This window comes from Anomalospiza imberbis, chromosome 17 (assembly GCF_031753505.1).
Source record: "Anomalospiza imberbis isolate Cuckoo-Finch-1a 21T00152 chromosome 17, ASM3175350v1, whole genome shotgun sequence".
Taxonomy (NCBI): Eukaryota; Metazoa; Chordata; class Aves; order Passeriformes; family Viduidae; genus Anomalospiza; species Anomalospiza imberbis.
In genome coordinates, this window is record NC_089697.1 from 1709250 (window position 1) to 1731387 (window position 22138).

At 52.8% G+C, this 22138-nt stretch overlaps 1 protein-coding gene across 5 annotated transcripts in view; it reads right to left on the reverse strand.

Annotated features, from left to right (window-relative positions):
- RALY (RALY heterogeneous nuclear ribonucleoprotein) overlaps positions 1-22138 on the reverse strand; it is a 127786-nt gene that overhangs the window by 14275 nt on the left and 91373 nt on the right. For all 5 annotated transcript variants that reach the window (XM_068207470.1, XM_068207469.1, XM_068207468.1 and 2 more), the window contains 2 exons: positions 7181-7445; positions 643-715 (listed from right to left, as the gene is read on the reverse strand). In XM_068207470.1, coding sequence (XP_068063571.1) covers positions 643-715; positions 7181-7436 — 329 coding nt within the window. In that variant the 5' untranslated portion in view covers positions 7437-7445. The remainder of the gene's footprint in view (positions 1-642; positions 716-7180; positions 7446-22138) is intronic.

Sequence of the window (22138 nt, forward strand, 5' to 3'; positions counted from 1 at the left end):
GGCTTAAAGGAAAATCTTCACCTCTTGTGGAAATAACGATAAATTCTCTTGAGCTGAGGGCTCGCTGGCATCTGTAACACACTCCATGAGCCACAGACCTCTCCCTGTCCCACCTGCCCCTCCTGTTCCCTTGGTCCCTGGGCTGTGCTCCTCAGAACAGGCTCCCTTGGGATTTCCCCCAGCCACCTCCTTGGTTCAACTCCATTTGTCACCCCAAGGGCTTCCCACTTTCTTCCTTTCTCCTCTCCCTTTGACAATCACTCTTCCCTTTCCCTAAATGATCCCTGTTCCCTGTTTTTCCCCCACATCCAGCACCTCTGTGCCCACTCCTGCTCCCTGGCTGCAGGGGAGTGCTCCTCTTGCTACCCCTCCTCTGCCCACCCTTCTCCAACCCTCTCCAGGTCCAACACCTGCACAAGTGGGACCGTGCCCAGGAGATCTCCCATATCACCACAGGCATTGGCCAACCTCGGGGCTGCCCGAGGGGCACTGCCAAGGGAAGGAGCCCTTGGGAGAAGCTCTGGATGTGCAGCAGTGCCCAGGCTGCTGGGGGCAGGCAGCAGGGAGCTCAGGGCACTGGTTGGGGGGTGCTGGAGGGCAAACACCAGCCCAGAGACCTCACCCATTGTGGTGAACACGTACCTGTACAAGGCAGAGGCTGCTCTCTTCAGCCCTTTGGGTCTGTTGGGTTTGGGCTCCCCGGCCATGTTGATGTCTGCAAGGAAGGGACACGCAGCTGTGACATGGCACATCCCTGCCCCCTTCAGCTGTACCTGGGCACGGAGCTGGGGTGGACGCACACAGCCCTGCCAGAGAGAAATGAGCTCCCCCCACCCTCCACCCATTGCCACCTGCTTCTGGCATGGCTGGGGCTCCACAGGAAGGTGAATAAACCCCTGCACTTGGGAAACCTCTTCCCTTTCCTTTCCAGAGCCACCCACCATTCCCTGAGCAGTCAGCACCCTGCACATGGTCCAGTCCACACACACAAACCCAGAACAGCTTTCTTGGGAGAATTCAGTGAGATAAGGCAAAATCCAGACCTGCTGCAGGGTGCTGACTGCTGAACACCCACCCCTGGATCCTTTGGGAATAACCAGGAATGCTGGGCACCACCCAGCAGGGCACTGCTGTGGATGTGGCTGTGTTAAACTCTGCATGGTGCCCGTGCCTGAGCTGCTCTCTCGGGGCAGCCTCGTCTGCCAGGGGAGGAGAGAACGAGCTCCTCTAATCCCCTGAGGGAATGTCACTCCTTGGCCATGGTGCCAAACGTGCTTTTGATGTGAGAATACAGTGACACAGCCGATTTCATGGAGCTGCTGAGAGCCTGGCAATCCAACATCGGTGTGGAGCCATAACTCAGAGAGGTGAGCCGTGGCAAATGCCCCATTGCCTCCCCAGTCAGCCCTAAACCCTGCTGGTTCTTCAGGCCCTATGTGTATGAAGAGGTGTCAGACCTCTGGGCATGTCAGATCTGAGCTGAGCAAGACAGGCTTTCCTCATGTGGACCAGCATTGCCAAGCCCACCATGAAACCATGGCCCTCACACATGGCAGGAATAAAGAGGAAGAAGCATTTATGTAAAAAACCCTCATATTTCAAAAATCCAAGTAGCAGAAGGTGAGGGAGTGAAAGAGCAGCTGCTGAGTCCATGGGGTTGGTAAGAAGCCTCTCCATCAGCTGGTGTGAGGCCAGCGATCTCCAGGAGCTCGGAGGAGCCACACCTGAGTTTCTGGAAAAGGCTGGCTGGGTTCAGGAGACTTCATCACAGCTGGGTCACCTACTGAATGTGTTGGTCCTCAGGGGTGTGCCTTGACCTGCCCTGAGGGACCCGGTCCCCCACAGAGAACCAGGGGCTGATGTACCCACCCCTGGGCACATCCTGCAGCTCCATGAGACCAGTGCCCCATGGGAGCTTTGGGATGGACCAGAGAGGTGGTGGGAGAAAAAGATCCCAGAATGGTTTGGGTTGGAAGAAATCTTCCCTGAAAGCCCATGGGCAGGGACATCTTCCACTATCCCAGGCTGCTCCAAGCCCTGTCCAGCCTGGCCTGGGACACTTCCAGGGATCCAGAGGCAACCACAGCTGCTCTGGGCACCCTGTGCCAGGGCCTCAGCACCCTCACAGGGAGGAATTTCTTCAATGATGCCTTGCTTTCTGCTACCTGCACCTTAGGGGGAATCCAACCAACTTAGAGCACATCAGGCCATTCAAAACTTTTGATTTTTTCATGTTTTATGAAGGGGCTTTATTAGGAAATGTGGACAGGTGGGTCCACACCCCATCAAAATCAAGAGCCTACAAAGTGATCCAAAGGAACATCCTGCTGACTTAGGAATTAACCTGGAGAATCAGCTCCAGGAGCACAGGGAGGCCGCAGCAGTGCTGGGATGAGCTGAGCAGGAGGAGCACAGGCTGCACACGCAGGACACGAGTCCAGAGGAGCATGGACAGTCCCCTCAGCAGGGTGTCTGCAATGTCCCCTGGCAGTCCCAGCCTGTCCTCTCTCCACATTCCTACACAGCCACCCCTCCTCTATTTAGAAAAAACCTTCCAGCCTTGATTGTCTCACCACAGCTCTTCTCTGCGGGGTTCTCCTGCAAGGGGAGCATCCCAGAGCTCACTGCTCCCAGGAACATCCCGGAGCTCACTGCTCCCAGGAGCATCGCGGAGCTCAGTGCTCCCAGGAGCATCCCGGAGCTCAGTGCTCCCAGGAGCATCCCGGAGCTCAGTGCTCCCAGGAGCATCCCGGAGCTCAGTGCTCCCAGGAGCATCCCGGAGCTCAGTGCTCCCAGGAGCATCGCGGAGCTCAGTGCTCCCAGGAGCATCCCGGAGCTCACTGCTCCCAGGAGCATCCCGGAGCTCAGTGCTCCCAGGAGCATCCCGGAGCTCAGTGCTCCCAGGAGCATCCCGGAGCTCAGTGCTCCCAGGAGCATCCCGGAGCTCACTGCTCCCAGGAGCATCCCGGAGCTCACTGCTCCCAGGAACAGCCTGAGGAGCTCACTGCTCCCAGGAACAGCCTGAGGAGCTCACTGCTCCCAGGAGCATCCCGGAGCTCACTGCTCCCAGGAGCATCCCGGAGCTCACTGCTCCCAGGAGCATCCCGGAGCTCACTGCTCCCAGGAGCATCCCGGAGCTCACTGCTCCCAGGAACATCCCGGAGCTCACTGCTCCCAGGAACATCCCGGAGCTCACTGCTCCCAGGAGCATCCCGGAGCTCACTGCTCCCAGGAGCATCCCGGAGCTCACTGCTCCCAGGAGCATCCCGGAGCTCACTGCTCCCAGGAGCATCCCGGAGCTCACTGCTCCCAGGAGCATCCCGGAGCTCACTGCTCCCAGGAGCATCCCGGAGCTCACTGCTCCCAGGAGCATCCCGGAGCTCAGTGCTCCCAGGAACATCCCGGAGCTCACTGCTCCCAGGAGCATCCCGGAGCTCACTGCTCCCAGGAGCATCCCGGAGCTCACTGCTCCCAGGAGCATCCCGGAGCTCACTGCTCCCAGGAGCATCCCGGAGCTCACTGCTCCCAGGAGCATCCCGGAGCTCACTGCTCCCAGGAACAGCCTGAGGAGCTCACTGCTCCCAGGAACAGCCTGAGGAGCTCACTGCTCCCAGGAACATCCCGGAGCTCACTGCTCCCAGGAGCATCCCGGAGCTCACTGCTCCCAGGAACAGCCTGAGGAGCTCTCCTGCGCTCAGCCTGGCCCATGAGGGGCAGGCAGATCAAAGGCAGCTGAGTTTGCACCTTGTCCAGGACATGAACAGGACACTCAGCTATCACACAGTCATTTTGCCTCCTTCTGGAATTCCAGGCCCTTGGGACCAGCAGAGATCAGAGGTTTTCTGAGAGGAAGCTTTTCTCACAGCAAACCTTTCATCTCTCTTCAGCTAAGCGAGCAGGTGCTCCCTGTCTCTTGGCCACATCTCCTCTGGAGCATTACAAGGAGCTCCTGGGTTCCCCAGGGCCCTCTCCATCCTATCTCAGGCTGCACATGAGGGCAACATCTGGGCTGGAAGCATTCCTGGCATGCTGAGCTCTGCCAGATCTGCAGCTCCGCTCTCTGGAGCTCGAGAGAAGTGAGCAGAAGTTTCTGGTATCTGGATAAACCTCAGAGGAAGCAGCATGGCCTCAGCACAACCTCCTGTGTCAGGCTGCTGGGCCAGCAGCAGGGTGGGAATGGGCTGCAAATTGCTTTCCTGGGTGCCCGCTGCCCACAGCAGGCTTGGAAATCACCATTTTTCATTAAAAATCCCCTCCCCAGTTCCAACTCTCATCTTGGAGCTGGTGACACCTCAGAGCAATCTGAAAAAGCAAAGATGCAGCTGGGGGGATTTGCCCGTTAGTTCTCGTGCCACAGCAGTGCAGATGTGGGGGAAGTTCTCTTGTTTAACATCTGCTGCCTGAGGTTAGGCTGAGCTGGTCTGGAGATCAGCTCTCCTGACAGGCTAAGGCCTGGTCCTGGAAGGGAATCACTGAATCACAGAACACCTGAAACACTGGGGACTGAAACACAGGTGTCACTGAAACACAGGGACACCTTCCACTGTCCCAGGCTGCTCCAAGCCCTGTCCAGCCTGGCCTTGGACACTTCCAGGGATCCAGGGACAGCCACAGCTGCTCTGGGCACCCTGTGCCAGGGCCTGCCCACCCTCTAAGGGAACAATTCCTTCCCAATATCCCATCCATCCCTGCCCTCTGGCAGTGGGAAGCCATTCCCCTTGTCCTATCCATGTCTTTGGTACCAGGCAATGTCTTTCCCCACCCTTGTTCTTCCCCAGCAGCTCCAGGACAAGGCCATGGGATGACCCAGAACTGTGGTTTCGCTGTTTGCCTCCTACAGTCACAGCCCAGAGCTGAGGTTTTGGGCCACTATGTCACACGTGCCTCTGATCCCATCCTACACAGGAGCTGGGAGCCTTCAGCCCCTGCCTGGGGGTGCTGCTGGAATGCTGGTCTCCAGCTCTGTGCCTGGCCAGGAATCCTGCTGACCCTGCCTTGTCACTCTGGCCCTGCTGGGTCATCACTGGGTCATCTCTGACCCTCTCTGCAGATCCAACATCCCAGTCTGACTGGGCACTAGCCATCCCTTCATCATCCCCCATGGAACTGATGCTGTTTGGGTTTTGCCTTTTTAGTTCTTTGATATGTTCTCCGTACTCTTCACACATGTATTTGTAGTTCTGTAGCCTATTGTATTAATGGCTCATTTTCCCAGTAATTTCCCATGGCCTTTTCCTAGACAGAAAACCAAACAAATTCCAGAGCTCCAAGCCCTGAGGGGTACAGGACCCCAGTGCTCTCTTGGCTCTTCCTGGGAACCAAGGCCATGAACAACTCTTGGAGATCCATTTCATGGACAGAGAACAGCCAGTGCCAAGGGGGGACTCCAGAGAAGGGGCTTGACTGGGGGGGGAATTGCCTCTCCACTTCTGCTCCTAATTGGTGCTTTTTATCAATTATGCTCATTTCCTAAAACCTATAAAAATGCACTCACCCCTGTGGGGGTGGGCTTTTGTGCACATCTTTCCATGACTACCCCTGAAACCTTCAAATAAAAATCAGCTCTTATATACACAGAATTCACAGAATGACCAGGTTGGAAGAGATCTTCAAGATCATCGAGTCCAACCCAGCCCCAACACCTCAACTGAACGCTGGCACCCAGTGCCACATCCAGGCTTTGTTAAACACACCCAGGGATGGTGACCCCACCACCTCCCTGGGCAGCCATTCCAGAACTTTATCACTCTTTCTGTGAAAAACTTTTTCCTGCTATCCAACCTGTATTTCCCTTGGTGCAGCTTGAGGCTGTGTCCTCTGGTTCTGTCAGTTCCTGGAGACAGAGCCCAACCCCACCTGAGCACAGGCACCTTTCAGGAGCTGCAGAGAGTGCTGAGGTCACCCCTGAGTCTCCTTTTCTCCAGGCTGAGCACCCCCAGCTCCCTCAGTGGTTCCTCACAGGGTTTGTGTTCCCAGCCCCTCTCCAGCCTCCTTGCCTCCTCTGGATGTGCTCGAGCGTCCCAAGGTCCTTCCCAAACTGAGGGGCCAGAGCTGGACACAGCACTCGAGGTGTGCCCTCACCAGTGCTGAGTACAGGGGCAGAATGACCTCCCTGCTCCTGCTGGCCACACCATTCCTGATCCAGGCCAGGAGCCATTGGCCTCCTTGGCCCCCAGGGCACACTGCTGGCTCATGTCCAGCCTGCTGTCGACCAGTGCCCCCAGGTCCCTTTCTGCCTGGGCACTGTCCAGCCACACCATCCCCAGCCCATGGCATTGTAGGGGGTTATTGTGGCCAAAATGCAGGACTGGGCACTTGGACTGATTAAACTTCATCCTGTTAGACTCTGCCCATCCATCCAACTGTTCCAGGTCTCTCTGCAAGCTCTCCTACCTTCCAACAGATGGACACACACACCCAGCTTTGTGTCGTCCACAAACTTACTAACAGAATTCAATCCTCTTGTCCTGTCAGCTGCTGCTTGGAGAGAGAGACCAACCCCCGAAATATTACCTCCTTGCTAAAATTATCTCGAGTTTCATTTCCAAAAATGGGGAAAAATGCCACAGCACAGCCCACCCAGCAGGTTACTTGTGGATGTGACAGTCTGGTCAGAGAGAGAGAAAGCTAGATAAGCTTTCCCATGAATTGGTCTGGGAAATATTAGGGAGCTGGAGAGAAAGAATTGTAAACAACACACAGGTGGTGGTTTTTAACAAGTTGTTTACCCATGGATGTCTTCTTAATTAGCCGATCATGTGAAATGTGTTGATTAAATGACCAGTCAGGTCTCACCTGTAGCGATCCAAGATATAAAAGAAGAGGACTGACTAAACAAGCTGGTTTTAGTCCTTTGCTTTCTGATCTGAGTCTAGGTCATCTCTGACTCAACTGTGACAGCTACTGGGGAAAAAGGCCATGGCACAGCCCACCCCACCCAGCAGGCTGCTGGGGAAAAAGGCCATGGCACAGCCCACCCAGCAGGCTGCTGGGGAAAAAGGCCACGGCACAGCCCACCCAGCAGGTTACTGGGGAAAAAGGCCACGGCACAGCCCACCCAGCAGGCTACTGGGGAAAAAGGCCACGGCACAGCCCACCCAGCAGGTTACTGGGGAAAAAGGCCACGGCACAGCCCACCCAGCAGGCTGCTGGCCACGGCGGGGCCGGCGAGGGGACTCACCCAGGCTCTGGCCGGCCAGCACGCGGCCGTTCTCGCCCAGCACGGCGGCGCGCGCGTGCCGCTCGTTGGAGTACTGCACGAAGGCGTAGCCCTTGTGCACGGAGCAGCCGACCACGCGCCCGTACTTGGAGAAGATGGTCTCCACATCCGACTTCTTCACCACCGCCGTGTTGAGGTTGCCGATGAACACCCGCGAGTTGATGGACTTGGGGTCATTCTTGTTGGTGATGTTGCTGGTCTGCACCTTCAAGGACATCTTGGATGCCTGCAAGGATAGGTGGGGAGTCAGGAGGGTGTGAGAAGGAATTCACAGAAAAACGGGTGGGGGGCAAAGCTTTCAGTGGAGGAAGCAGCTCCTCAATTTCAACTGGTCACAGTGGGGCAGATCCCATCTCTGGGAGCCCCTGAGTGTTGGGAGACCACTGGCACAGTCAATCCTAAATTCATGATAGAAATTAATTGATCAGGCTGACACCTGGTTGGTTCTGTGCAGGGCCAGGAGCTGAACTTTAACGATGGATTGTGAGTCCCTTCCAACTCAGGGTATTCTGTGTTTCTAAGGTTGCTTTTAGGGGAGAAACCAAGATTTAAATCCATTTCACATCTAAGTAAAAGCTTTAATGCTGTCATACCAAAGCTTTTACCTCTCCATGCTAAATCACAATTCAAAGAACTCTTTCTGAAGCAGTCTGCATCCAGCACCTTGGCTCATGCCCACTTTTCCAGGCTTTCCCCTGCCAACACTTTCCAGCCCAGCCTTCACCACACACAGGGATGGGTTTGTCCTTGCGAGGCCACACTCGCACCTGGAAGGGGACTTGGGATTTCTGGATATAAATGAAGAGATGTAAGCAGTGATCAGCCCAGGTGCTCCTGCTGGCGCCTGCGTTGCACTGCCTGCACGCCGGGATTTGGGCTGGATTTTGTGCAAACAGGAGGTGTCACTGTTAGCCTGGAAATCACATCACATCGGCTGGGAGCCAAGCCAACCCCTTCCCGTGGCTGCAAGTCGTGTGAAACCCAAGGCAGTGTGGCCTGTCTGCTCCAACTCCTGCAAAACCCCCAGCTGTGCAGAGAGATCAGCTTGGTTCCCACCTTCCAGAGCCAGAGGGATGTTTGGGATCCCTGCTCTGCTGCACACACAGAGTGTAGGATTGATTAACCCAGGAGCTGTGCAAGGTGTTTTGTGATGCACATGGAGGTGCTGCTCTTCCCCAGCCCCTTCCACCAGCAACCACAGGTGCTCCCACTCCCAGGGGCAACACCACCAGGGTGTCCACAACTTCTGGAGGTCCCCAAGCCTGGCACAGGGGTTGTGCTGCTACCACAGGGCCTGGTGTCCCCTGCCTGGTGGTCTTCAGCACCTCTCCTGGTACTGCCTGGCTTTGGGGTTTTGGCTCTCTGCGCTCCAAGCCCAAGTCTGAACAGCCTGGTCCGAGGTGGGGCCAGCTGGTGACATTGCACCTTTCAGAATAAAGCAGAGTGAAAGGCTGGAAAGCAGGAAGGCTTCAAGGAACACCATGCTTCCACCTCCTGATGCATTGCCTCTGCTTTGTTGGCCTTTAGCAATCAAACATTTCTACTGCCTCAGGCTCCAAATGCAACTGTTCATAACTGAGGGGTGACTGTTTGCATGTGCCGCCTCTCCACTACATTTGTGGGGCCACTTCTGAGCCTGGACCTGAACAGCAAGTGTGCATTTGAGCATCTGTGCTTTAATTACTGCCTGGTACTGCTAATCATGAGTGCCTGCCCGCACTGGTGCAGCCCCTGTGGGCCCTGTCCCCCTGGTCCCCAAGCCCTGGCAGGCTCTGCTGCCCCAGCCCAGCCTGCCCGAGGCACTGCCAGGGCAGTGTGGGATGTGCCAGCTTTGCTGAGCCCTAAGCCATGGAGTTCCCTTTCCTACACTCCTGCTCTGGCAGGCTGAGCCTGCCAAAAGACCACGATATTTTGGGGTAGCATCCAAGACTTCCCAAAACCCCAGTCCTGCTTCTTCTTCGTGTTCTCCTGCACAGAGATTCCTCACAGGACACACAATCTCTGGTTGCTTCTCCTCTGTTAGAGGGGAGAATATCATCACACCCACCTCACCCTTCGCCAGGGGAGCCCTGTTTTGGCTCCTCAGGGATGTCTGGATGTTTGTGGGAAAGGGATTTGTAGAAAATTCTCAAGAAAAACTTGACAGAAGTAGCTAAAGCTGATAGGCCAAGAAACGTTTATAGTATATTGTAATTAAGAAATAGTTAATTTCTGATTGTAATGACATAAATTATAACATCTGCATTATCTCACCCTTCTCACGAGACTGAAAAAAAAAATCAAAATTTTTAAAATGCTTCTCAGTTGCTCCATCTCTAGGTCAGAAAAGGGCATAATCCAACAAATGTTTTCCCTTCTGAGCTCCCAGCCCCTCAGGATCTGCTCCTGCCACAGTCCCACTCTGCCCCAGGGTGCCCACACAGACAAGCATCAGTGTTAGGGCTCACCAGCACAGCTCTAAATCCCAGCATCTGAAATTCCAGTCCAGGACGGGGGCATGGGAGGAGACTGCCCCATCCCCACAGGCAGAGGGGGTTTGCAGCCTGAGCCAGGAGCCACAGGGTGCTGGAGCAATCCCCCAGCAATGGGCTCTGTGCCCAGCTGCCAGGGGCACGCCTCCACCTTCCAGGGGAGCACAAAGAGCTGGACGCTCCATCCCTGTCACCACCGAAAGCCAGGCCACACAGAGCACTGGAGACACCTGGCAAGTCTGAGCCTCTCTGTGAGGATGTGGCTCCACAATAAATCTCTAGCTCCAACCCCTGCCACTCCATTAACCTGCCACTGAGGCTGGAAATAATCTGCCTGCTAAATCAAATCATAAAAAAAAAAAAAAGACTTTGTCTGAGTCTGGCTCATTGTATTTTCCCTTTCACACTTACAGATTAAAAGAGCCAGCTACTTTTGTTTTATTACTTTAAAACCAATTCCTGGCAGCCAGAGTTTTCCTAAAAACACTGGGAAAAACAGCCAAAGGACAGGACTTTCGAAGGAATCTAAGTGAATTCAGTTCTCAACCTCTGGCAAGTGCTGCTCCAACTTCCACCCCTATATCAGCCCTTGTTTAATGCTCTCTATTCAGACTTATTTTTGCAGTGCCACCTGGAAGAGGTTCCCAAAGGAAACTGGTGCAGATGGGGAGAAATGGAGGCTTTTCCCACCTCTTTGGTCACTCTGGGTACCCAGCTTAAGCCTCATTTCAGAAATCCTGAGTATCTGCACCAAGCCCAGCTGGAGGCTGCTCCAGGGTGCCAGTGCCCAGGGAATCTCCATCCTGAACGTGCTGGGAGTGCCTGAGGCTGTGCAGGACCTTCAGAGAGCCTGCACACTCGTGGGGTATCTGCAGCCAGGTGGCCCTGGGTGGCCTTGCTGCCCCAGGACACTTCAGACCTGCTGTGAGCCCTCCTTTCCCTGGGGACTGAGCATTGTCACACCCGTGGCCTTACACCTGGTGACTCCTGGAGCTCCTGAAGCCTGTATTTTCTTGTTTCAGAGCCAGCCTGCCCTGGCACCTCTTTCCCCCACCCCAGGCCATGCCACGGAGACACCCTTGGTCTCTCTAAGCTGCTTCCCCTCTACAGGATGCCCTTCCACTTTTCCATCCTCATCTGCTGGAGTCAGGGCAAGTCTCCAACCCATTTTCTACCCACCCATGGCCCTCCTTTCCTGCAGACCTCTGAGAAATTCCCCTGGTCCCTGGGCAGAGTCTGAGCCCTTCTCCCCATCCTTGGAACCCACCATCCAGCCCGCAGTGCCCACCTGGATGCCAGGATGCTGCAGGACTGTGTCCAAAGCCTTCCTGAAGTCAGGGCAGACACCAACCATGTCCCTTTGCCACAGGAGAAAAGTAGCTTGGTCAAGTTTGGCCACACCATTTCCAGCTCTGGCCCTGCTGAGGAATGTTCCCTTCCTCAACATCAGACACAGCACTCACATCAAATATTCCTGGCTCTGCTTTCACACCCCAGCACTGCAGAGCTTCTCTGCTGCTACCCCCCAGTTCCAAATCAGGCAAAGCCCAAAGCCTCCCCAAGCACTTATCAGCCCAGTCAGGTATTATTTGCATGAGCCTGAAGCTCTGGCCAGCTGTTTGCAGCTGCAAACCCCAATTCCATCAGGGGCTGAGCTCCTTAAGCCTGTGTAGGAGAATGTGGGTAAAGCTGCCTCTGTGCCTGGGCTGGAACAGGCTGGGATTCAGGGGGGATGTGGGGAGGGTGGGGGTATAAAACCTTTGTTTTTCTCCAAATTTCATGGGCTCGCAGCAGGTGCCACGTGAGCCAGCTCTGCAGCTGTCAGTGGACCCTTCCCCACGTTGATTTGTGTCCTAGGTTTGTGGCCTAGTTTGCTATTAAAAAAAAAAGACCTGGATGAAGGTGAGGTGTGGGCAGGAAGGTGGATCTTCACTTAGGGAAGGAAATCCCCTAATGCATCTCCCAGGATGAAGATTTTGGCTGCCATGGAGTTTGGGGCAGTAGGAAAAGGGGAACCTGTGCCTCTCCTGGGTTCCTGCTGCCCATCCCCACCTGACACCCTCCTTGTCTGGCTCCTGTGACCTTCCTGCAGCTGTGCTGTGCTTGGTCCCTGTGCTGTGTCCTCTCCTGCCCACCTGGGAGGCTGCATCCCAACAATCCCATAGAGCTGGACGTGGGATGAGCAACTTCCACTTAGGAATTCACTTAGGCTTTATAAAGCCTTGCCTAAGGGTAGGACACCCCACATTGCAGGGCCCAGTGACAGAGCATGGAGCTCATCCTTGGAATTCCCAGCGGCCCCGTGGCCACCTCGGGACACGGCAGGTCTGTGCAGGGGACGTGCCTGGGCTGATGGGACACGGGACAGGGCCGCCAGATGGCCAAGCCAAGGTCAGGCAGGGTGATGGCCATGCTGCTGGGAGGGCTGGGCAGTGGGACCCCAGTGTCCCTGCAGATGGGAGCTCTCCAGGGCCATCTGCCCACGCTCTGCTGGCCCTGCCCGGGCAGGCAGCAGGGATTTGGCAGCAGGGACAAGGCAAGGCCAAGACTGGGGAATGCTCAGAGGGTTTGGGCCCATCACTGGTGTCTCACAAGCCCCTGGGCCCTGCTGTGCCAGCAGCCTGTGCACGGTGCTCTGCTGCTGCCACACATGAGCCAGGCATCCCCTGGAGAAATCAGCTCCCTTTCTCCTCTGTCCCACTCATCTGGGATTTCTTCTTAAACACAGCAGTCACTTGGCACCTCTTACTGGCCTCCTTACTCCAACAACTGGAAAAGGGCATTTAAACCATGTCTGTTTCATACTCCCCTCCCTGCATTCCAGCAGGGAATGTGTGTCCAGGTGAGATCCAGCAGAGCCATCAGCTGGGAAACAGCACAGCTCCACAGCTCAGGGGGAGAGCAGCCTCTCCAGCCACCATGGAACACCCAGCAGGGCTGAGTCAGAGCAGATGTGTCTGCTCAGAAACACCCACACAGCACACACACATTTTCCTGGTAATTCCAGGACATTCCAATAACCACTGCTGGCATCAGCAGGAGCATTTCCACAGCTCTGATTTCACCTTTCACCCCCCATCCCACAACTGCCACAAGATGAACTAGAATTGGAAAAGAGAAAAGATAAAAGGCAACAAGGCATAATACTTGGCCATGAATAAACGAAGGTGTAAAGGGGTTCTTCACCTCCAGCACCCCAGAGAACATCAAGGACAGAGTACTTGGGTTACCCCTGTTTTCTGCAAGGGAAACTGAAGTCTGGACAGGAGAGGACTGGGGTAGAGGGGGGTGTGCCCCCAGCCTCACCAAAGCCTCTAGAGATATTGAAGTGGCACTCCCAGTCCCAAATGCCCCCAAAGACACAAGGGGACTTAAGGATGAGATTGCCAGGAGTAAGATTTCTCCTTCCATACTTCCTTCCTTCTACCCTTCCTAGAATCACAGAATCACTTGAGGTGGAAGGGACCTTAAAGCCCATCCCATTCCACCCCCTGCCATGGCAGGGACACCTTCCACTGTCCCAGGCTGCTCCAAGCCCCAGTGTCCAGCCTGGCCTTGGACACTCCTAGGGAACCAGGGGCAGCCACAGTTGCTCTGGGCATTCTGTGCCAGGGCCTTGCCACCCTCTCAGGGAAGAATTTCTTCCAAATATCCAATCTAAACCTACTCCCTTCCCCCTTTCCTTGCTTTCTGCCTTCCCTCCCTCCTGCCTGTGCCATCCCCTCTGCACAGGGAGAGACCCTGTGAGTCCCCAGGGGACAGCACTGAGGCCACACCACGGTGACCCCAGGAGCAGCTGGGGACGTCCATCTGCACCCAGGCTGGGCTCTCCAGCACCCTCTGACCATCAGCCCTGCACCCTGAGCCTCCACACAGCCCTGGAGCCTGGCATTTACCCAAGGTTCTCCAGGGGTTCATCCCCCTGGGCACAAGGGCACCTGCGTGCCACCGCCAGGTGAGAAGAAAATACAGCGGGGATTAACTGAGCTTTGCACCCCAGAAATTCAAGGATCCCCTGTGCCATTTTTAGGGGTGGTGAGTGTCACAGGCACATCCTTCTTTCATTCAGGATTTTTCATAGAGGAGCACAGAGGAAAGAAAGAGAAAACAATTTCTATTTCTGCTCCTTGTTTTTCCCATGTGGAATGCGTTTGGAGAATTGTTCACCTGGGGTGATTGCTTGGTTGGATTCTGCTGAGGATTGTTTGAGCTGATGGCCAATCCAATCCACCTGTGGCTGGACTCTCAGAGAGGGTCACGAGTTGTGAGTAGTTAGATATGGTAGAGAAAGTAGGTTTGTAGTTTTAGTATCTCCTTTAAATAGTATATTAATGTATTATAGCATAGTTATAATAAAGAAATCATTCAGCTTCCTGAACTGCAGTCAGACATCAGCATTTCTTCCCACCAGGTTCACCTGCATTTACAATAGGTGAGGACCACTCCAGGGTCCCAGTGAGCTCCCACACCCCAGGACAGGCCGTGCCCACCTGCACATGCCCCTGTTCCATGCAGGGAGGGGGACGGATGCCAGCAAACTCCTCTCCCTGCCTCTGCTTCTCCTCTCCTCCTGTGACAGCACACCTGGCAGCAGTGTCACACACTGTCCCTCTGCTGCCAGCGTGCAGGAATCCCTTAAAAATCCTGCTATTCCAGCCCGGAACGCCCGAGGCTGGCACTGGAGTGCTGATCAGCTGTCCCCTCCCTGCTCTCAGCGCCTGTTTCCCAGATTCATTGAGAGCCAGGTGGCTGCAAACCCCAGGGGCCACGGCTGAGTGACAACTGTCACGGCAGAAGGGAGAGCAAAAAGCAAACCCAGCCCCCCCCGTGTCCTGCAGGAGCTCTTTGTGTCGGTGTGACAGCAGCAGCCTGGCTCTTCTGTCCCTCTCCTCACGTTTTCTCATGGGAGGGGAGAGGGGGATTTCTATCCTGGGGTTTTCTATCCTGCCCACATCTCCGCCAGGAACACCATCACACGTTTGTCCAGCTTGGAGGTTTGACAAATGCAGACATCCTGCAGGGACCTCGGGCACAGGGACAAACCTGGTCCCTGCCAGGTTTGGGGCAAATTTGGCATTTGGGGTTTTGGAAAAAGCACCAGCAACCTGTGTCTTGCCAGCACGGATGGATGGTCCAGCCTGTGGAGCTCCAGTGTGAGTGGGTGCACCTTGTTCAGGTGTTTTTAACCATCTCAGAAACTCCTGTGCAGGGCCATCCCCAGCCCTGACCTCACTGCTTTTTGGAGGCTGCCCTTGCTGCTTTCATCCCAAACCTTTCATGTCCAAACATCTTTCTTGCCACTTGTGAGGGAGCAGCACAGAAAATTTTGGTACTTGATGGGGACAAAACTCTGAGTAGGGTCTATTGTGACAGGATACAGGGGAAAGGTTTTGAATTGAAAGAGGGTCAGTTTTGGTTAGATAGTAGGAAGAAATTGTCCCCTGTGAGGGTGGGCAGGCCCTGGCACAGGGTGCCCAGAGCAGCTGGGGCTGTCCCTGGATCCCTGGTAGTGTCCAAGGCCAGGCTGGATGGGGCTTGGAGCAGCCTGGGAGAGTGGAAGGTGTCCCCTGCCCATGGCAGGGGGTAGGAACAAGATGGTTTTTAAGGTCCCTTCCAACCCAAACCGTTCTGTTTCTATGAACTTAAAGGCTGAATCAGCAGCATTACATGAGAAGACAAAAATCCACCACAGGAGTGATTTGTACTTTCTTGCAAGCAGCCAGAAAGATGGGTTTTAGGGAAGGCCTGGGCATTTAACATTCCCCAGCACAAACAGATTGTCATGGCTGTCCCACGGGGAGGATCTCACTTTGGGCAGCCATCAGGCTTCTCCTTGGCTCTGAGGGGTTTAGGAGAATCACAGGATCACAGAATGGTTGGGCTGGAAGGGACTTGAAAAATCATCCTCTCCCACTCCCCGCCATGGGCAGGGACACCTTCCACTGTCCCAGACTGCTCCAAGCCCCGTCCAAGCTGGCCTTGGACACTTCCAGGGATCCAGGGGCAGCCACAGCTTCTCTGGCCAACCTGCTCCTATTTGTTTTTCTTTCCTTTAAGTTGAAAAAAGACAGTTTTGAGACAGGGGATTGCCCTGCCCAGCTCCATGGGCACACAGAGCTGCACAAGCCGTGGGCGGCAGGGTCCCTGCCACCCCCAGTGCCAATCACCCCTCCCTGGGGAGCCCCGAGCCATTTCCCAAATTTCCTAGCGAGTCCCCAAACATGAGAGCCCAGCTCAGAAGTGTTGGTTTAATAACCAACACAAACCCTGCACTCTTTTCATTAACTCCTGAGTCCCCAGCAAGTCCTGCACACAGACCTGGGGGGCTCAGCCCTCCCCACAGAGAGCAGGGAGATCCTGCTCACTGCTGGGAGCTCCAACAAACAGAATCAACTGGGAAGAAACCAGTGCTTGGGTTTTCTGGGGAAAACAGCTTCAATCCTCCCAAACATGAGTGTTAAAGGACTGGGAAGTTATTAAAAAAGGGGGTAGATGAAGATGGCACAATTATTAGACTGGTTCTGCAGGCCCAGGGCTGTATTTTAGGGGAATATTTGCTGTGCTGAGAGCTGGCAGGGCTGGAAAGGTGGAGCTCAGCAGGAGCCAGACTGAAGCTGTGGGATCCCTTTGCAAACCTTGTTCCCCCTGTAAGTGCAACCAAGCACATCCCAGTAGGGGAGGATCCTTTCACTGCGGGCAGAGCAGGTTCTGGGGTCTCTTGAGTGCCCTTCTGGGCTGTCCCCTCTCCCATCCAACAAGGGACTCCTTCTACAGGGCCTGTGAATTTCTCCCAGCACTTCCCAGGGCTCCACCTTGCACATCATGGAATCATTAAGGTTGGAAAAGACCTCTGAGATCATCAGGTCCCAGCATCCACCCAGCACCACCTAAACTCTATCCCCAGGTGCCACAGCCCCAGGCTTTTTGATCCCTTCCAGGGTTGGTGACTCTACCCCTGCCCTGGGCAGCCTGTGCCAATGCTTAACAATCCTTTCCATGAGGAAATTTTTCCTAACATCCAATCTAAACCTCCTGTGGCACTACTTGAGGCCATCAGCATCCTGCCCATCCAGGCTCAGGCTCTGCCAGTGGCAGTCCCTGAGCTCCTGGTCCTGTGGAGGTGCACCAAGCCCTTGCTGGGGACCCCTGGCTGTCACCTACCCCCTCTCCAAGGCCAGCCCACCCCACCAGGGCTGTGTGGCCAGAGCAGAGATGCAGAAGGCACCGATGTAGCCCTGCAGCCCCTGTGTATCCCCACTGACCCCCAGGTACCTCCTGGAAAGGTGGGGTCCACGTCCTGCCCAGGACATGGCAGGCTCAGGTTCAGCCCAGCTGCCACCCTGGAAGAATGAAATGCTGTTCCCACCTGACCTGCAGGGTCAGCTGTCACTCCTCAGGCTGGGGACAGCCCCCAGGGACACAGGCTGAGATGCCTCTGCACCCCTGATCATGGCAGAGCACCCAGACATTCCCAGACATCCCTGCCTCTGCCATCACCTGGGTACCCCCAGGGGACTGGGGCTCCCATCCCCGTTTCTAACGTGACCCCGCTGCCTGCTCCACTCAGTTTATGGGCTGGGTGATGGTGGGTCAAGGGGTTAAGTTAGAACTGCAGTTAGCAAAGATCATGTACTGCGATTGGAGCTTAACAAGGACACTAATTGATACCAGGCGGGGATAACTGAAACAAGGCTGGGAAGGACAGGAGACACATGAAGTACTGTAAGAGTGCAGGAGCCAGAAATACCACTGGCCTCTGGACTGTGACCAGCAGGCCAAGGAGCCCTGCCAGCTTGACACCGGTGAAGAGTTTACCGTGAGGAAGAGGCCTCACTTCCTCCCCAGAAGCCCACAGACCCAATTAAAGAGGACAACTGCACAGCCATAATGGACATTCAGCTAATTATAATATGGGGTGAGAGCTAATGTTTATGTAATAGGCATCATAGAAACCATCCTGGAAACCACCTGAATATGTGAAACCTTCTTGGATAAACAGAGAGCAGGAGTTTGTGACCCTTCACACAGGGCTTTGGGAGGTCACTCCCTGTTACCCGAATTTTTACAAGTGTTCAGTTTTCTTTTATAGTTCTTTTGAAAGTTTTAGAGTTCTCATAAAATTTCTTTAACCTTCTGATGATGTTTACATATTTGAGAGTCAAGAGTTCCCACACAGTTTCATGTATAAATAGAATAGTTTACATATTCCTGTGTGTGTGGAGAGAAATGATTGATTGATCTTTGAACCAGTGTAGTTGGAGAAGTGGTATTTCTGTCCTCCAATCCACGGTCACCTTTGGAATTCTATAAATACCAGATATGTGAATAAAACTGGGTCTTTTTCTCTTTTGAACTTAACCAGGCTTCTGTGTACTCATTTATTGTCCAAAAACAACAACTCCCCAGGTGTCCAGAGCTGGAATAAATAAACCCTCTGCTGAGCTTGGCTGCAGAGCCGTGTGTCCGTGCCCCTTCCCCACGCTCGGGCGGAGGCAGCACCAGCCCAGGCTCGCTCTGGACACACAAGGGCAGAGCCAAGAGGCAGCCCTGGCTCAGCAGGGCACGTGTCCTGCACGATGCCAGCAATAATCCAGCCTGCCCTGGCAGATGTGGCTCTGCAGGAGGGCTGGCTCCAGCCCCTGATCCTGCCCCGCTCACGCCAGCCTGACGCACGGGAGCAGCCTGGCCTGGCACCTGGCTGGTGCCTCCGTGCCAAAGGCAGGAGCAGCTCCTTTAACCCCTCTTCTCTGCAGTGATGGCCCCACAAGTCTGGGGATACAAGTATAGGTTTCACAAAATAGATGTATTTCAAAAAACAAAAGTATATATATTTCACCCCAAAAAAAAAACCAATCACAAAACCAAAAAATAAATATATTTCAAAAAACACAAAAATAAAATCCCATAATTTAACATTAAAAAATTAGTACAAATAATACAAAAACTTTTAATAACTAAAAATAAGCTATAAAACCACTAAGAAATGAAACACACCTCTATAAAAAGCACATATTAAAAACAAAAATCGCAAAAAAACCCTTTCTCTTCCAACCAACCAAACAAATAACACAACCAAACCCAACTCCTATCTCAACCAAACCAAACCAAACAACCTACCAAAAAAACCAAACTTCCTTCCTAAAGTGCTTGCTGGCCCCCCATCAACTACCAACCAAAAAAAAAAAAAAAAAACCACAAACCACAGAGCCAAACTCTTTCCCAAAAAAATCCCACAAACATATAAAAAACAACATAAGAACATCATACTCAATAAAAAAATCAAATCCCAAATAAAAAAAATCTTAATTTTAAAACTAAAATCATCTTATAAACTATTAAGAAAACCTTTTTCCCTATAACACATAAAGCTATATAAAACATTTTCAAATTAATATTAAACAAAACCCTCTATACTAAAATAAATATTAAAAATAAACATAGTCTCATAAAAATTAAAAATAAAACTTAAAGGAAAAGCTGGTCAGCCCTGGCTGATACAGGGCTGGGGACAGAGGTGGCTCCTCCCAATCCTCCTTCAGCTCTCCACCCCGCTGTGCCAAGAGCCTCCCTTTTTAATTTTTAATTAAAACAAGTCATTTTAAACTGCAGAAATCCTGCCAATCCTTTGAAAAGCTGCCTCTGGTTTAAATTTCTGAAATCCACTGTAACGGAGCCATAAATAACCAATAGGTGTTAAAATAAGTATTTAATCAGCTGTTAAAGGTACAATAGTCACAAAGTCTATCAGGTCAGCACTCAATTTATAGCTGTGGCTCGTTACCATCTGTCCTATATATTATTTATGCCTGTAGAAGCTTAAAAATCTATTCATTAGAGCATGAAATCCTTCCTAATAAGTGTGATAAAGGATGACCTAGAGCTGGACAGTGGGAGCTGTCCAAGCAGGGCCTGCTCCTCACCCTGCCTTGCGTCCACACATCTGGGGCTTCCCCAAATGCTGCACAGAACTCACAGAATCGCTGAATTCACAGAATCGCTGAATTCACAGAATCACTGGATTCACAGAATGACCAGGCTGGAAGAGACCTTCAAGATCATCGAGTCCAGCCCAGCCCCAACACCTCAACTGAACGCTGGCACCCAGTGCCACATCCAGGCTTTGTTAAACACACCCAGGGATGGTGACCCCACCACCTCCCCGGGCAGCCATTCCAGAACTTTATCACTCTTTCCATTAAAAACTTTTTCCTGCTATCCAACCTGTATTTCCCTTGGTGCAGCTTGAGGCTGTGTCCTCTGGTTCTGTCAGTGCTGCCTGGAGACAGAGCCCAACCCCACCTGAGCACAGGCACCTTTCAGGAGCTGCAGAGAGTGCTGAGGTCACCCCTGAGTCTCCTTTTCTCCAGGCTGAGCACCCCCAGCTCCCTCAGTGGTTCCTCACAGCGTTTGTGTTCCCAGCCCCTCTCCAGCCTCGTTGCCTCCTCTGGATGTGCTCGAGCGTCCCAAGGTCCTTCCCAAACTGAGGGGCCAGAGCTGGACACAGCACTCCAGGTGTGCCCTCACCTCACAGGGCTGGGGTCACTCTAGAGCTGCTCATCTGCTGTGGCAAGCACATTCCTCTCTCTCTCAGGATTTTTTCATAGAGGAGCACAGAGAGAAGAAAGAGAAAACAGTTTCTATTTCTGCTCCTTGTTTTTCCCATGTGGAATGTGTTTGGAGAATTGTTCACCTGGGGTGATTGCTTGGTTGGATTCTGCTGAGGATTGTTTGAGCTGATGGCCAATCCAACCCACCTGTGGCTGGACTCTCAGAGAGGGTCACGAGTTGTGAGGTAGTTAGAAAAGTAGGTTTGTAGTTTTAGTATCTCCTTTAAATAATATATTAATGTATTATAGCATAGTTATAATAAAGAAATCATTCAGCCTTCTGAACTGCAGTCAGACATCAGCATTTCTTCCCTCTGGGTTCACCTGCATTTACAATAATCTGCACCCCCTCTGGAGACAGTTTTACCCCAGAGAATCATGGAATAGTTCGGGTTGGAAGGGACCTTCAAAGATTGAGTTGTTCCACCCCCTCCCATGGGCAGGGAGACCTTCCACTGTTCCAGTTTGCTCCAAGCCCTTCCACTGTTCCGGTTTGCTCCAAGCCCTGTCCAACCCAGCCTTGAATATTCCCAGGCATGGGGCAGCCACCGTCTCTACCTGCTTGACAAGGCTGAAATTTTGTCTTTGAAAGCATTTTCTCCATGAAAATATATTTTAAATTACGGCACTTCTCTCCTAGAAGCCCTCCCTCCCCAAATAGGAGCATCCTTTGACTGCAGAATATGCAACAAATGGAGTTTTCAGGAGTCTCTGCTTCCAATCATCTCAGAAATCTCTTCTTAACCGACCAACATTCTTTCTGACAGCAGCAAAATAAATTTTAAAGGTCAACTGAATCAGATAAGCCCAGTCTGGAAGCCCTTTCAGATGCAGAATTCCATGGACAACATTTAGGTTCTGTTTGAGAAAAGAAACAAAATTCTTTGGAGGAAAGAATCTTCAAAAGAAAAAAAAACAAAAAAAAAAAAAAAAAAAAAAAAAAAAAAAAAAAAACCCAAAAAGAGGAACAAAATGGAAAGGAAACAGCAATTAAATAGAATGTCATCTGTAATCCCACCAGTGCAAAACCTGATGATTACCTACCAGGCACTGGACAATGCTACATGCACTAATCTAATTAAAGGCCTTTTTTACAGGCAGCTGAAGCCAGCTCATTAGTGTGTTACTGAGATACTCATTAATGGCTGGCCATGACTAATTTCTTGAGAATTATTCTTTAATTCTTTATCATTCCCAGCCTAACAGAAAAACACAATGTTTTCATCCCCCACTCACATGGGTTCTGACGTTCCTTAATGAAAACCCCCCACCAGCCCAATTGCTGTTTTAACAGCAAATGATTTATTTATTAATGGGGAAAACCAAGTTTGGAACTTTCTTAGCTGGTAATGAACTGGCATCGCTGCTGCTGCTTTCAGATCCCCTGCCCCCATCCATGAGCCCAGGGCTCTCCATCTCACACAAACCCCTGTGGCCATGGCAGGAGCTCTCCCAGGCTCCAGGGCTGGACCACATCCCCCTGTCCCCAGGCCATGACAGGAACATGTCCCACGCTCCTGTGGGAAGGACACATGGATCTCTCACCACAGGGAAATGCTGAACTAGAGGGAGAATTTGGGCTCCAGGAAAGCTCCCATTTCGTGCTGCCAATTAATTAAATTTAACCCACTCCAGAGCCACCCAGCTGCCAAAGAGGAGCTGCTGGAGGTGCAGCTTCACTGATGGAATCCCCTCTTTGAGCTCCACTGGTGTCTTAAATCATTATGGTAGAAAAAGACCTCCAAGATGATCCAAGTCCAACCACTAACCCAATCTCCTAAGCAGAGGTGCTGCACTGTGCTGCCACAGCTGCTGCAGCACTCCAGAGCTGCTCTTCCCAG